General features: G+C 50.2%; 1 protein-coding gene across 1 annotated transcript in view; it reads left to right on the plus strand.

The window, feature by feature from the left end:
* PKP1 (plakophilin 1) overlaps nt 1–16235 on the plus strand; it is a gene marked incomplete at its 5' end in the record, with an annotated part of 47787 nt that overhangs the window by 13659 nt on the left and 17893 nt on the right. The window contains 2 exons of the mRNA XM_009077754.1: nt 2447–2871; nt 13556–13700. Coding sequence (XP_009076002.1) covers nt 2447–2871; nt 13556–13700 — 570 coding nt within the window. The remainder of the gene's footprint in view (nt 1–2446; nt 2872–13555; nt 13701–16235) is intronic.

A 16235-nucleotide genomic window follows, 5' to 3' on the forward strand; every position in this document is an offset into this window, starting at 1 on the left:
AGGGTGGTTGGGGCTGGTTGGTCTCTAAGCTCCATTCCAGCCCCTTAACAGAGTATGACACTATGAAATGACAAATAAATGCAGGCAGTGCTGGAAGGTCAGGATGGGCATCACGCTCTATGGTGGCATCCTGAGCCACATGCTCTGGGCTGATTAAACCAGGTGACCCACTGGTCATCTTTGCAACCTGCCACATTCTGTGATTGTGTGATGGCAAGAGATGTGCTGTGAGCTCCTCTTGCTACAGGTTGTATTAGAGCCGTGTGTGAGATCAAGGCATCTTCTCTATTGCCAGGGTCATGTTGTAGCTTTCAGTTCTGCTCTAAAGCTCTTCAATGCCACATCCTGATCATTGGGTGTCCCTAAATATCAAGGTGAGGTTTGGCATCTTTGGGCTGCAGGTGGGATAATCTTTTGGGCCATAGATTTTGAGCCACAAAAATACCTAAGAGACATAGGAATTTGGTGGCCATGAGACACACAGGAGTGATCTTGGCAGTGCCAATGTGCAGCTCTGTCTCCCAACACATCCCTCTGTGTGTTGGGCATTTTCTCTATTGCCAGGGTCAGGTTGGAGCTTTCAGTCCTGCTTTTGATGCCACATCCTGATCACTAAGTTTCCCTGAGATATCACTAAGATATCAAGGCAGGTTTGGCACCTTTGTCAGGGCTGCAGGTGGGATCATCTCCCATAAATTATGGGCCACAAAAATGCCTAAGATGGATAGAAACTTGGTAGCCATGAGACACACAGGAGTGATCTTAGTAGTGTCAATGTGCAGCTCAGTGTCCCAACACATCCCTCTGTGTCAGGATCAAGGCATTTCCTCCTTTGCCTTGAGACATGTTGGAGCTTTCAGTTCTGCTTTAAAGCTCCTCAATGCCACATCCTGACCACTGAATGTCCCTAAACATCAAGGCAGGGTTTGGCACCTTTGGCTGCAGGTGGGATAATCTTTTGGGCCATAGATTTTGGGCCACAAAAATACCTTAGAGGCATAGGAATTTGGTGGCTATGAGACATACACAGAAGTCATCCTGGCAATGTCCATCTGCAGCTCAGTCTCCTAACACATCCCTCTGTGTTGGGATCAAGACATTTCCTCTATTGCCAGGGTCATGTTGGAGCTTTCAGCTCTTCTTTAGAGCTCCTCAGTGTCACGTCCTGATCACCAAGTGTCCCCAGATATCACGTGGGGTTTGGTACCTTTTTAAGGCTGCAGGTGGGTTGGTCTCCCATAAATTTTGGGCCACAAAAATGCCTAAGAGGGATAGGAGTTTGGCAGCCATGACACACACACAGGAGTGATGGAGGCAATGTCAATGTGCAGCTCAGTCTCCCAAAACATCCCTCTGTGATCCCCTCTGTGCTGGGATCTCCTCTATTCCCAGGGTCATGCTGGAGCTTTCAGTTCTGCTTTTGATGCCACATCCTGATCACTGAGTGTCCCTAAGATATCACAAAGATATTGAGGTGGGGTTTGGTACCTTTGTAAGTGCTGCAAGTGGAATAATCCCCATAGATTTTGTGCCACAAAAATACCTAAGAGACATAAGAATTTGGTAGCCATGAGACACACAGGAGTGATCTTGGCAGTGCCAATGTGCAGCTCAGTCTCCCAACACATCCTTGTGTATGTTGGGCATTTCCTCCATTGCCTTGAGTCATGTTGGAGCTTTCAGTTCTGCTTTTGATGCCAAAGCCTGATCACTGAGTGTCCTTAAGATATTACTAAGATATCAAGGCGGAGTTTGTCATCTTTCTAAGGGCTGCAGGTTGAATACTCTCCCGTAAATTATGGACCACAAAAATAGCTAGGAAGCACAGGAATTTAGTAGCCATGAGACATACAGGAGTGATCTTGGCAGTGTCAATGTGCAGCTCAGTCTCCCAACACATCCCTCTGTGTTGGGATCAAGGCATTTTCTCTGTGTTGGAGCTTTCAGTCCTGCTTTAAAGCTCCTGGATGCCACATCCTGATCACTAAGTGTTCTCAGATATCAAGGCAGGGTTTGGCACCTTTGTAAGGGTTACAGGTGGGATAATCTCCATAAATTTTAGGCCACAAAAATGCCTATTAGTCACAGGAATTTGACGGCCATGGAACACACACAAGAGTGGGCCTGGCCATGTCAATGTACAGCAGTGTTCCAACACATCCCTGTGTGCTGGGATCAAGGCATTTTCTCTATTACCTTGAGTCATGTTGGAGCTTTCAGTCCTGCTTTGGATGCCAGATCCTGATCACTAAGTGTCCCCAGATATTACAGTTGGGTTTGGCACCTTTGGGCTGCAGGTGGGATAATCCCCATAGATTTTGTGCCACAAAAATATCTAAGAGATAGAGGAATTTGATGGCCATGAGACACACAGGGGTGATCTTGGCCATGCCAATATGCATCTCACCCTTGTCCTACTCACTCTGTGTCCTGTTGTGCTCCCCAGCTGTACAATGGCACCCTGAAGAGGGACGTGGAGAACAGGCGCTACAGCTCCTACAGCCAGATGGAGGGCTGGGGCAGCAAGCACTATGGCAAGGCTGTCTGCAGCCCTGCCAGGGCTGGCAGTGACTACTGCTTCGTGCAGAACATCAAGAGCAGCAGGAGTGAGCCTGACCTGTACTGCGACCCACCCCGGGGGACGCTGAGGAAGAGTCAGGTCGGAGGTCGAGCAGAGCATAAGACAACCCTGAACCGCCAGAGCATCTACAGCAGCTGCAGCACCCAGCAAGGAACCACCAGGACAAGTAAAAAGATGCCAGCACGAGCTCTCTCCTGTCCCTCAAGCAACAAGCCTGATGTGGTCTATGCCCAACCTGTGATGAGCTGCAAACAGGATGTGGTTTATGGCCAGACTCAGTCCAGCTCCAAGTAAGTTTGCTGCAGTGGGTTCAATATGAGTGTTGTGGAGACATGGAGATGTGTTGTGAAGGTCTGTCCATCAAGTTGCTTACCTTAGCTGCTTTAGAGCACTGGAGATGTCTCCCCAGTGCACCCATGAGCTGCTTTAGAGCACTGGGCATCTCTCCCCAGTGCACCCCTGAGCTGCTTTAGAGCACTGGGCATCTCTCCCCAGTGCACCCCTGAGCTGCTTTAGGGCACTGAGGATCTCTCCCCAGTGCACCCCATGCTTCATCTCACCCTTCAGCCAAGTGGGTCAGATGAGTCACACTGAAGGGGTTTCTTTCTTTCCCTGGGCTGTGGAGGGTAACCAATGTGTGGCTTGATGTGGATATCTCTGCTGGAGATGTCTAGTGCTGGGCAAGATGATCCCTCAGTGTCTGTGGTGGCATTAGCTGCCAGCTCCTTTGCAATGGGAAGGTGGGGAGGTGGAGCAGAGAGCCTGGTGTGCAGTTTGGTGGTCTCTCCTGGCTGTCAGGCTGCTCCCATCTGGTAGAAATCATACCTAAAACAGTCAGCTGGCTTTGGAGGAGTTGGATCCTGAGGGTCTGACTCAGATTAGAGCTGAGAACCTGCTGAGTGGTGGTGTTACCTCTCTTCTCTCCACCCAAAAGGACTAATTTGGGTTCCAGAGCAAAACAAGTCAGAAATTGAAATAAATATTCTAATTGGGATAATTTTTCTACCCAGAGAAGAGGAGCCAGTGGAAGCTCTTCAATTATTCCTGTCTAGAGCATCTAGTCCCATTTGGGCTAGGAACTGTGCAAGGGTGGAGAATGGTCCATCATGTCTCAGCATCAGATCCTTTCCTGTATATGTTGCCTAAAACAGCAGCCTGTCCAGCTCAGCAGTGAGCTCAGACACTGCCAGGGTGATGTACCTGGAGCAGAGCTCCTACTAAAATTCAGCCATTTTTGGATGGTGTGACAGGGATGTGGATTGAAGCTGCCCCAATACCAATGGCTGTGCTGCCTCCACCTCTGGAGCACCAACCATGTTCTGCTGCAGTCTCAGAAGACACTTGGTCTGCACTAACCATAGTCTTGGAAGACTGAAAGTCTTGGAAGACTTGGAAGTCTTGGAAGACTATGGTTTGCATGTTTTGAACTGCCAAACACTGCAGTGCAAGGTGGCACTGTTCCATCAGGCTGGAGAAGGAAGGTCTGCAGCTGCCACAAGCATTCCCAGGGGCTGCTGCACTGCCCTTGCTGCATCCCCATCATGCAGGGCTTGCTCAGCACCAACCACCAACTCTGCACAGCTCCCAGGCAGATGTGGCAACTCGGCACACAAACCTGAGAAGATCCTGAGCTCATTCCTGGTGGTGCAGAAGAGAATTTGCACCCTGCAGTGTGAGACTATCTAACAGAGCTCACAGCCTTTGTCCTAGCTCCCACCAAAGGCCTGAAAGTGTTGAGTTGTTGACCCAAGATGTAGATATTGAGGAAATCCTCCTCAGAGTCAGCAGTGTGAGCCAAATCATCTCCTTTTCCACATCTGAATGTTCCAGATTTCCCTGGCTGAGCGTCCCTGGTTTTACAGAGCAGGAGTGTGGCCCAGAGTGTAGATGCCAAGGAGTCACCCACCCATTAGCATGTTCTCACCAGCCCTTGGCTTCCCCTGGGCCCAGTTACTTCATGTTTAACCCAAGCAAGACGAGCCCTGGCCAGCCCAGAGCACTGGTGGCTTTGGCTTGGTGCTGTCAGCAGCTTTGGAAAACCCTCTGCAACAGGAAACAGAGATGTTACATAAACTGGAAGGAACTTGTTCTAGGGAATTTCTGACTAAAGAGCAGAAAAGTGCAGTGGGAGGAATGGCAGAATGAGTAAACACAGCCTGAAGTTGTCTTCTCCTGGGGAGAATGCTGCTCTGAGAGGTCAGTCTCAGGCAGGCAATGTCCAAATCAAGGTCTCATGGCTGTAGGCTTGGGCATTGCTTTGGAAAGGTCACTGGAATGCTGGCCTTTGCTCAAGAGAACTGCTGCTGTGAGAGGAAACCTCTCTAGTGCTGGGTGCCCCTTGGTTAGGGAGTGGCTCCATTTAGGCACTTCTCCTGGCTTGGGGCATGGCTCATCTGGCAGAACTGGTTCTGGAGTGGAAACCTGGAGCTTCAGCTGGGGCTGTGTCCCCTGAGTAAATCTGCTCTGGCTGGGGCACACCCCCTGCTCCTCCTGAAGCTCCCTGCAGAGCTGCACCAGTGTGGAGGGCTGGTGGCAGAAGCAGAAGCTCAGAGGAGATGAGGTTAGCAGCAGTTGTCTTTAGAGCTTTGGAAACAGAATCATAGAGTCATCAAGGTTGGAGGAGACCTCTAAGATCAAGTCCAGCCATGAACCTGTCACTCTACTGTAACACACAAAGGAGTTGTCCTCTTGGAAAGAATTCCTCCTTTGGAAGCCCTTGGAAAGTATCTGATCACTCTTAGCCTTGCTCTGCATTGTGCTTTGGTTGGGAAAGGTTCTTCAGACGTGGGTTAGGAACATGTCTGGGCTCTCTGTAATCTGTAGGACTGTTGTGTTTGGAGGATTCTCCACCTGGAGATCTCAATCTTCATTTAGGTCGTCTGATCGTTGAGTAGGAAGAGGTTTGCTTGTAGGTAACCCATTATTAACCTGTGCATGCAGGGAGAGGGCTCAGCTGGGGCAGAGCTGCTGGCAGCTCCCTGGTTAGGGCTGAGCTGGCAGGTCCCTGGATGGAACTCTACTGGCAGTTCCTGGGTTGGGTCTCTCCTGGCAGTTCCCTGGTTGGAGCTCTACTGGCAGTTCCCTGGTTGGGTCTCTCCTGGCAGTTCCCTGGTTGGAGCTCTACTGGCAGTTCCCTGGTTGGGTCTCTCCTGGCAGTTCCCTGGTTTGAGCTCTACTGGCAGTTCCCTGGTTGGGGCTGTGCTGGCAGTTCCCTGGTTAGAGCTCTCCTGGAAGTTCCCAGGGTTGGAACTCTCCTGGCAGCTCCCTGATTGGAGCTCTCCTGGCAGTTCCCTGTTTGGAACTCTCCTGGCAGTCGCCTGGTTGGACTGTGCTGACAGTTCCCTGGTTGGAACTCTCCTGGCAGTTCCCTGGTTAGGGTTCTCCTGGCTGTTCCTGAGTTGGGGCTGTGCTGACAGTTCCCTGGTTGGAGCTCTCCTGGCAGTTCCCCGATCAGAACTGTGCTGACAGTTCCCTGGTTGGAATTCTCCTGGCAGTTCCCTGGTTAGGGCTGTGCTGACAGTTCCCTGGATGGAGCTCTCAGGGCCGTTCCCTGGTTGGAACTCTCCTGATAGTTCCCTGTTTTGGGCTCTGTTCTTCTTGTCAAGTTGTTCTCCAGGTATAGTTTGTGCCTTTGGAACAGGATAATGTTGTGTTCAGTTTTCATGCTGCAAATCTCCTGTGTGGGTGGATGTCTTGTCTACAGCTTAGCAGAGCACCTGCCTGAGCCAGGGCAGGGCTAGGTGCTTTCCATGCTTTCCAAGGTGATCCATGGGGTGATTTCCATGGCTGTGAGAGGGATTGCAGTGGGACCTGTGAGCCACTGGGGCTGTCTGTGACACACAGCTCTCTTGGCTGTGGACAGTGGCCATGGGTGTTGCTTCTCAGGTGGTATCTGCTATGGATTTAATCTCCCTGGATGGTGTGAGATGGCAAATGGGTCATTGGGTGTTCTCAGGCAGTAAGAGTGGTGTGGAGATCTCACAGTACTTTGTGCAACAACTGTCCAACCGTTGGTCCAAAGCAGCTCCTCTTGGACTCAAAGCTTGGAATCTCTAGGGCTATTCCCACCAGTGTGTTTGCTGCATGTATTGCCCAGCTCTGGCTGTGTGAGACAGAACTCTTCGCTAACTATTTGTCAGAGATCCTTCCTCTTCCAGCAGCAGCTGTTGAAAGCAGCTTTCCTCCAGCTGATCAGTACTGCAACACATCAGTGTTTTTCAGGAAAAACCCATTCCATGATTCTCTGATAAAGCAAACCATGACAGAGAGTTTTGCTCACCCACAGTGCTGGTTCTGCTGATGAAATCTGAGTCCTGCACTGTTTGCCACATCAGGAGGTTGAACACTATTGACTTGGAACAGGTTGCCCAGGGAGGCTGTGGCTGCCCCAACTCTGGTAGTGTTCAGAGTCAGGTTGGCTAAAGCCTTGAGCAACCTGCTGTGGTGGGAGGTGTCTCTGCCCAGGGCAGGGGGTTGGGAATAGATCATCTCTAAGCTCCATTCCAACCCCTAAAATTCTATGATTGTATGATTCTATGACTTCTTTGAGAAAACTCCTCCTGAATGATATTCTTTTCCACCACTACCTCAGAGACCAACTTCTGATGTCCATTCCATTTCTTCCATGAAGAATTTATTCAAAAAAGGGTTGTTAAGCATTGGAATGTGCTGCCCAGGGAGGTGGTGGAGTCACCATCCCTGCAGGTGTTCAGGAAACACTGGATGTGGTACTTAGTGTTGTTGTCTAGCTGACAAGGTGGTGATGGGTCACAGGTTGGACTTGGTGATCTTAGAGGTCTTTTCCAACCTAAACAATTCCGTGATTCCAGACATACTTCTCTCTAACCATTCAGGGGTTTGAACCTCTGTAAGCAATTATGTCATATGGATAAAGCCTTGAGCAACCTGAGCTGGTGGGAGGTGCCCCTGCCCAGGGCACAGGGTGGCACTGGATGATCTCTAATGTCCATTCCAGCCCCTTAACAATGTCTATCTGGATGAACATTTCCAGCTCAGTATGTCTGCCCTAGTCTCAGACACTCATGGTTTATTCTGGTGGCTCCAAAGACAGTCCTCAACGAGCAGCAGTCAGACTTTGCCACAGTAGATCTCTCTGGAGTGAGTGATAAAGCCTTCTTGGTGTCCAGGACTCCTTCTTCTCCCCAGAACGTTTCTCCTGTTTGAGCTCTTCTGACCTAAAGTCTTCAGATCTAAAGTGTTTAATCCTGGAACCTCTCAGCGACTGTGGTTTCAGCAGCTGGTGGAGACTACCCATATCTGCCCATTTCTCCCCACCCCCTCTGGTGGGTGGTACCTGCAAGATGCTCCAGATGCCATGGTGGCACCCTGACCTAGGCAGCTTCTAGCTATGTAACATATTGCAATGGTATTTATATTACTTATGCCCAGTCAGGATGAAAGTTTCTACGTCCTGCTTGGTCATCAGGTGGTGGTAACGAGAAGCAGCAATAAAGGATATGGTGGTTAAAGCCTCCTAGAAAGTTCTGAGGCTTTGTCCTCGTCCAGCTGCAACTTGAGGGACAAGAAAACTGTTTACCCATGACTGACATTGGATTAGTTCTGCTTATAGATGTGTTGCATGTGGTGCCCCATGGGACTGAGAGCCCTGGGCCAGGTTAGATCATGGTCATGGAGGTTGTGGCCCTGCAATAACCTGTGTGGTAACCACCTGGTTCCATCACTTCTTTAGGAGATGCCGTGGCCATAAACTAAAGCACAAGAAGTTCCACCTCAACATGAGGGAAAACTTATTTCCATTGAGGGTGTTCCAGCACTGGGACAAGGTGCCCAGGAAGGGTGTGGAGTCTCCTCTCTGGAGACATTCAAACCCACCTGGATGTGTTCCTTTGTCACCTGCTCTAGGTGCCACAGGGGGTAGGTCTGGGTGATCTCCAGAGGTCTCTTCCAACCCTAATGAGTGGTGCCCTCAACATAAGAAGGACATGGAACTGTTGGAGCAAGTGCAGAGGAGGCCACAAAACTGGTCAGAGGACTGGAGTACCTTCCCTACAAGGACAGGCTGAGAGAGCTGGGGCTGTTCAGCCTGGAGAAGAGAAGGTTGTATGGAGACCTCAGAGCAACCTGCCAGGAGCTGAAGGGACTCCAGGGAAGCTGCAGAGGACTCTTGGTTAGGAACTGCAGGGACAGGACAAGGAGGAATGGGGAGAAACTGAAAGGGGAAATTGAGGTTAGATATTAGGAAGAAGTTTTCCCTGTGAGAGTGGTGAGACACTGGCACAGTTGCTTAGGGAGGCTGTGGCTGCCCCAGCCCTGGCAGTGTTCAGAGCTAGGTTGGCTAAAGCCTCGAGCAACCTGCTGTGGTGGGAGGTGTCCCTGCCCAGGGCAGGGGGTTGGCACTGAATGACCTCTAAGCTCCATTCCAAACCCCTAAAATTCTATGGTTCTGGGGTTCTGGGAGTGCCCCTGGTGCCCTTACAGAGGTGCAGTCAGTGGCCAATGGAGCTGAACTCGGAGGTAGTCACTGACTTTAGCCCTTGACAGTCAGGGCCTCTTGCTGACTTCAGGGGAAACCAGAGTCTGAGCTGGAGACACCGGTGAGAGCCCAGACTGGTCTCAGCCCTGTGAAGGATTCAGGGTATTCTCCTTTGGGAAGACGAAGAGCTGAGCTGGGGTGGTTGCAGACATTCCCTGACTTAAGGGTTGCTGATAGAGATCAGGAGCCTTTAATGGACACCTCCAATCCCACATGCACCTTTGGCCTCATTTTAAGACGTGGCTGCATCTCCCTTTGGAGTTCTCTGCATGTGGGAGAAAAGCCTAAACACCTCATTAGAGATCATGAGAAAGCAAATGTCTCTCAGGGCACCGGGAAATATGTAATAGTATCAGGGTATCACAGTATGTTAAGGGGTTGGAAATGCTGTGTTTGAGGTGCTCCACTTGAAGGCCATCTCAAGCCACAAAATACTCATTAAAAGCAGAGAATCATAGAATTTTAGGGGTTGGAATGGAGCTTAGAGATCATCCAGTGCCAACCCCCTGCCTCAGGCAGGGACACCTCCCACCACACGAGGTTGCTCAAGGCTTTAGCCAACCTGGCTTTGAACACTGCCAGGGTTGGGGCAGTCACAGCCTCCCTGGGAAACCTGTGCCAGGGTCTTACCACCCTGCCAGGGAAACTTTTTACCTAATACCTAAATTTCCTCTTTCAATTTCTCCCTGTTCCTCCTTGTCCTGTCCCTGCAGTTCCTAACCAAGAGTCCTCTGCAGCTTCCCTGGAGCCCCTTCAGCTCCTGGCAGGTTGCTCTGAGGTCTCCACACAACCTTCTCTTCTCCAGGCTGAACTGCCCCAACTCTCTCAGCCTGTGCTCATAGGGAAGGTGCTCCAGTCTCTCATCAGCTCCGTGGCCTCCTCTGCACTTGCTCCAACAGCTCCATGTGCTTGTGCTGTTGGGGACACAGAGCTGTGTGCAGCATTCCAGGTGGGTCTCAGCCGAGCAGAGCAGAGGGGGACAATCCCCTCCCTCCCCTGCTGCCACACTTCTGTGGCTGCAGCCCAGATCTGGGTTGGTTTCTGGGCTGAAAATGACCTACCAGCCAGGATGGAGACTTAGATTTGATTAACACAAACCAATCTGATATACAAAGTGTGGGAATTTGCCTTTCTGTGCTGCTGATCCTCTTCAGTGTGTGTTTCCCTTCCACTTGGAATCTGATCATCTGCTTTGTCTCTGTTGACTCATTTCCAGTTGAGGTATCTCCTTGTTCTGATTCCTCCTTTCTTGTGGAAGAAGCACAACCTTTGGAGCTCTACCTGCCAGGCACATTGGCCCAGGTTGGAGATGGCCACAGCCCAAGGATTTATCTTGGAGCAGACTGTTGTTCCCATAGTGTAGATCTGGTCAGGAATATCCCTGAGTGGCTGATGAACAATCTCCCACTAACTGGGCTCTGCCAGGGTTGGTTATATTTCCAGCCAGGAGAAATTGCTGCTGCTTCTTGGGCAGCATGACCAAACCTGGCTGCTCACCCACTGTGAACTTCTGATGAGCTATCAGGGGAAAGAGAACCTTCCCCACCTTTTCCCACACAGAGCTGCACCTGCATCCTGCATCCCTGGTTTTGCCCTGCTGAAGGTTACTTTGGCCTTCTTATGGAGTGGGTGTGAAGAAAATTGCCTTCCTTGAGGAGCTGCACCAGGTGGACATCCTTCTTCTCCAGCAAAGGAAAGAAATCACCACTATGACATGGTCTCTGGGGGTAGGATTTGCACTGATCTGCCTCCCTCCCCAGCCACACTGCCAGCCCAGGTCTGAGTTCTCAAAGGAGAGGTCCCTCTGGTGCAGGATCTGTCAGTGTTTCAGCTCTATTGTGTCTCAGGAGCATGAAAAAGAGTAAGAGAAGATCACAGCATTCTGAAGCCAATCCAAAGGTTTCTGTGGCTCCACAATTTCTGGTTTTGTGCTTCCTCCTTCATGTATAATGGAAGCTTCTTGTGTCAAGTATTGATAGAGGTTCAAAGTTATAAAAAGAAATATGGTGATGTTTGCTTGTCAGTGGAGAAGCAGAATGAGGTTCATCTGGCCTTAGACATTGAATGCATAAGGTCCAATCCAAGACTTTTGTCTATCATGCCAAGAGAGGCAGAGGTAGCCCTCAATGCCCTTAACCTAAGAAGGATATGGAACTGTTGGAGCAAGTGCAGAGGAGGCCACGGAGCTGATGAGAGCACTGGAGCACCTTCCCTACGAGGACAGGCTGAGAGAGTTGGGGCTGTTCAGCCTGGAGAAGAGAAGGTTGTGTGGAGACCTCAGAGCAACCTGCCAGGAGCTGAAGGGGCTCCAGGGAAGCTGCAGAGGACTCTTGGTTAGGAACTGCAGGGACAGGACAAGGAGAAATGGGAAGAAATTGGAAGAGAAAATTGAGATTAGATCTTAGGCAGAAGTTTTTCCCTGTGAGGGTGGTGAGACACTGGCACAGTTGCCCAGGGAGGCTGTGGTTGCCCCAACCCTGGCAGTGTTTCATTCCAGGTTGGCTAAAGCCTAGAGCAACCTGCTCTGGTGGGAGGTGTCCCTGTCCAGGGCAGGGGGTTGGCACTGGATGATCTCTAAGCTCCATTCCAACCTCTTAACACACTATGATTCTATGATCTCCAGAGGGCAGATCTTCCTGTCTTAGGCACAAAGTTTCAGACACAGAGGCAAGTTGGTTTTGGAAGCATCTGTTTCCCTCCATTGGCTCTGCAGGTGCTTAAATGAGTGTTGTAAAGTGAGTGCAACTTATACCAGTGAGGGTGGAGGAGATGAGAGTCCTTCATGCTGCCTTCCAGGGTCATTGGCTTTTGATATTTTGTATGAAACTTTCTATGGAATTGTGCATGTTATGGTCTGTGCTGTCTGAAGGGAAACCTTTGGACTCATAAGGATAAATAGTTTATCTTATTGGAAGCTTCTGGCAGTGGTGACACACTTGGGTGTCTTTTCTAGACCTTTATTCCTAACAGTTCCTTGGCAAAATGACTCTGTACATTCCATGCTTAGAATTGCTACTCCCTCACAGTGAGATTTAGTACTTGAAATATAACAGGTTCATGTAAAGAACTCATTAAAACCACTGTTTGGTTAGTCTGTGGGTCTGTCTGGAGATGCTCAGCCCCTCTATGGAGTCGCTCACAGGTGTGATATGGAGCACAAATGTAGAGAAGTAAAGGTGATTCAAACAGGATTTCCTAATCTCCAGGTAAAACTAACTCCCCAGCTGGGTCCTGCACAGGGGATAACATGTCAGGCACAACCACCACCTCACAGGCCTAGCCAAGCCCTCACACTTTAGGATTTCATCCACTGGTAATGAAGCATTTCCCATTCGTATCCCACCAGGGCTGACAGGAGCAACCAAACAGGAGTTTGGGGGTTGATTTCTCAGTCCTGAACTTATGTGTGGCTATTTGTTCTGATACAAATGAGCTCAGACACTGCTGCTGTGAGCAGAGCTCTCACTGCAGGCAGCTGCAGGCACCAGCTGCTGAGGAGGGAGAGAACTTTGGATTCATTGATGTCACTGGACATACAGAGAAGCTTTGCAGTTTAGAGCTCCTTCAGCAGGCTGAAAGTTTGGACCCCTTTCTACTTTTATGTGGTTAAAACATCTCAGAAGATGTTAAATAAGAACAAACCAAAGACCTTTCTATTTCCTAACAAGCAGGACCTTCAGATTTCTAACCAAGGGGACAATTCTCCAGGTGTTTCTATTTCTCCAAAGGTTTCAGCCCTGCCACAATCCAGAGGTGTCCATATCCTTCTTTTGGAATCTATAGGCACATTCTTTACCTCCAATAGGGCATGATGACAGTGGTGAACTTTTATGAAGGGCTTGGAGAGTCCAAATAAGAACATAGCCTGGGAGCAGGAGCTCAGTGCTATTATTAGGACTTCACAAGCTCAGTATTTGTCCAGCCCATCACTCCAGACATGCTTCTTGCCTTCTCCCAAGGGACCTGCTCTACCTCCCCACACCAGCAACTGCTCTCACATTTTGGCTTTCACCACATCTCACATCAAAGGTTCACACACTGTGGGAAAATCATCTGCCTACCTTATAGTGTCCTAATAACCTGAGATGGTTTCACTCTTGTCCACTCATTCTTTTAGCTAAGGAACATTCTGGTTCTGTGTTCATTAAACCATTCACTTTGGACATGATTAGACAACCAGCACCTCAACCAAGCTTTCATTTGCTGTTCCTTTGCTTTTGGCCAGACTGGAGCTGTGATTTATTAGTCTCAGTGCCCTCCACTGTGTGTTTTCCATCTTTTCCCACCTCTTTTTTGATCCAGAGAAATGCACTAGGAGTGCACCATGTGCTTTATGTGGCAATGTGAGAATATCTTGTGTTTAATCATTGATTACTTCCTAATAATCCCCAGTACTGATGTTGGCTGAGCACTCAGCCAGTGCTGAATTTCAACCAATGCTGTGTTTCTCTTTGACACAGGATGTGTGGGGATGAGATAGATGCTGGTACAATGACCATCCAGAAAGCCATACAGCTGCTGTGCTCCTCTGATGACAAATACCAGGCCATGGGGGCTTACTTCCTCCAGCACACCTGCTTCCAGGATGAGTCTGCCAAGCAAGAGGTGAGCAAACTCCTGCAGAGCTCTGCTGTCACGCTGGGTGTGATGGCACAAGGGATGGATGGAACCATTTCTCCTCAGAAACAAGGATCCATAGGTTCCCTTGGTGTTCATTAGTCATAGAATCCTAGAATCATCAAGGTTGGAAGAGACTCTTCAAGATCATCCAGCCCAACTGTCCACCCCACTGTAACCCCTAAACCAATAAACCATATCAGCCAGTGCCAGGTCCAAACACCTCTTGAACACCTCCAGGGGTGGTGACTCCACCACCACCCTGGGCAAAGCTATTCCAGTGCCTCATTCCAACATCACACTCAGGAATTAATTAAGGAGATTTTTCAGCTCTTAGTGGCCACCTTTTCATAAAAGCAGTTAGCTAGGATTTTATCCCAGGGATTAGTCAGCAGGCAGCAGAGGACACTGTGTCCACGTTACCATCACAAACTGCTGTGGCAGAGGTTGATGAGGTCTGGCAATGCAGAAGGAGCCATGCAGTGTCCTCTTCTGGGTGCAATTGCACCAGTTCCACATAAATTGTTTGCTGTCTCAGAGCTGCAATGTCAGAGCCACACAAAACTGCCCCAAATCCCACTGTGATAGCCAGTGCCTCCTGCAGCCTCCTCAGCCAAAGGATTGATTAGTGATCATGTGCAAAGATATTTTGCACATCCATAGTGGTGCTGCCCCATCCCTGGAAGTGTCCAGTGTCAGGTTGGATGGGGTTTGGAGCAACCTGGGCTAGTAGGAGGTGTCCCTGCCCATGGCAGGGGGTGGCACTGGGTGGGCTTGAAGGCCTCTTCCATCCCAAACTATTCCAGGATTCTGGAGCTTCTCTGTCCTGGAGCCAGGCTGGGAGAGCTGGGGGTGTCCAGCCTGGAGAAGAGAAGCTCCAGGAATACCTCAGAGCCCCTTCCAGTGCCTAAAGGGACTCCAGGAGAGCTGCAGAGGGACTTGGGACAAGGTCCTGGAGGGACAGGACACAGGGAATGGCTTCCCACTGCCAGAGGGCAGAGACAGATGGAATATTGGAAAGGAATTCCTCCCTGTGAGGGTGCTGAGTCACTGGCACAGGTTGCCCAGAGCAGCTGTGGCTGCTCAATCCCTGGGAGTGTTCCAGGCCTGGTTGGACAGGGCTTGGAGCAACCTGGGCTGGTGGGAGGTGTCCCTGTCCATGGTAGGGGGTAGGATGACATGAGCTTTAAGGTCCTTCCAACCCAAACCAGCCTATGATTCTGTGCTGTTTGATCAGCAGAAACCCTTCCCAGAGCACAGATTATTTGCCTTATGCTCTTACTCTTCAGCCACTCTGCTAGTTGGCAGCAAAGGAGGCAGCCTCAAGGCTGGATCTGCTGCAGCAAGGCTGTCCCAGCAGTCCTTCCCAGTCTACTGTGTCTGCAGCCATGCACATGTGGGTTTAGCAAGATGCCAATGCTACAGAGGTGTCATTCCATTTCCTGGCCCAGCACTGGAGCTGGGTGTCTTGGCATGGTGTGTGGCTGTTCCCCTGTGCCAAGCAGTGTCTGAATCAATGCAGATCCCCCAAGCCACGTTGAAGTGGCTAATTGTGGGGTGGCCACACCCTGTGTTACCGTTGAAAACCCTCTGAGCCTGTCCCATCCCATCCTAGAAATATGTGTCAGAGTAGCTACATGAGTCACTTGGGCACACACTTGTCTCCTTTCCTTTCTGAAAGGTTCTTATTCCCCCTGTTGTCAGCAAACCTCCAGCTGAGGGCTTGGGTTGGCCTGTGCCAGGAGGGGCTCTTGGTGGGATCATGTCCTGGCACAGAGGACATCCTACAGCAGGTAACCAAGCACTGAACAGATTGCCCAGAGAGGTGTGGAGTCTCCTCACTGGAGATATTCCAGATCCATCTGGACACAACCCTGAGCCGTGTGCTCTGGGCTGGCCCTGCTGGAGCAGAGAGGTGGGACCAGATGACCCACTGTGGTTCCTTACAACCTGCCCCATCCTGTGATTCTGTGAATACTCAGCAATTTAGAGAACTCAGCTGGAGGAATTTTCCTTCAAACCTCCGTGGCATGTGTGTGGTGACCTGCAGGTGTGGACTCACCCCCTGCCCAGTGCTGCCCCTATGGAATGCTGGAGCAGCCCAGCTGACCTGCAGGGTGCTGCCACCATGACCATGCCTGTAAGCTCAGCCTGTGATTTCAGGCTGCAGATAAATGCAGATAAATCATGTGATTACATGGCTAGAAATGGCCTCTGCAGGTAGACAGAGCAGCATTTTCACCTGATGCAAACTGTGGAGGTAGGTGAAAGTTTGTGGGAGCACATTTACATCAGCAAAGCTCTTAGTCCATGGACATTACTCATAGACATTACTCCTAGAGCTGAAGCTTTAAGCTCCAGCCTCCAGGCCAGACATGACCTATGGCCTGAACCAGCCATGCCATGTCTGGGCTCCTTTGCTGCCAGCTCTGCTTGTCCAGCTCCTTAAGTATGTGCCACCTGACAGGACATGGAGCTGTTGGAGCAAGTGCAGAGGAGGCTATGGAGCTGATGAGATGAGAG

This window comes from Acanthisitta chloris, unplaced genomic scaffold, assembly GCF_000695815.1.
Source record: "Acanthisitta chloris isolate BGI_N310 unplaced genomic scaffold, ASM69581v1 scaffold5830, whole genome shotgun sequence".
Classification (NCBI taxonomy): domain Eukaryota; kingdom Metazoa; phylum Chordata; class Aves; order Passeriformes; family Acanthisittidae; genus Acanthisitta; species Acanthisitta chloris.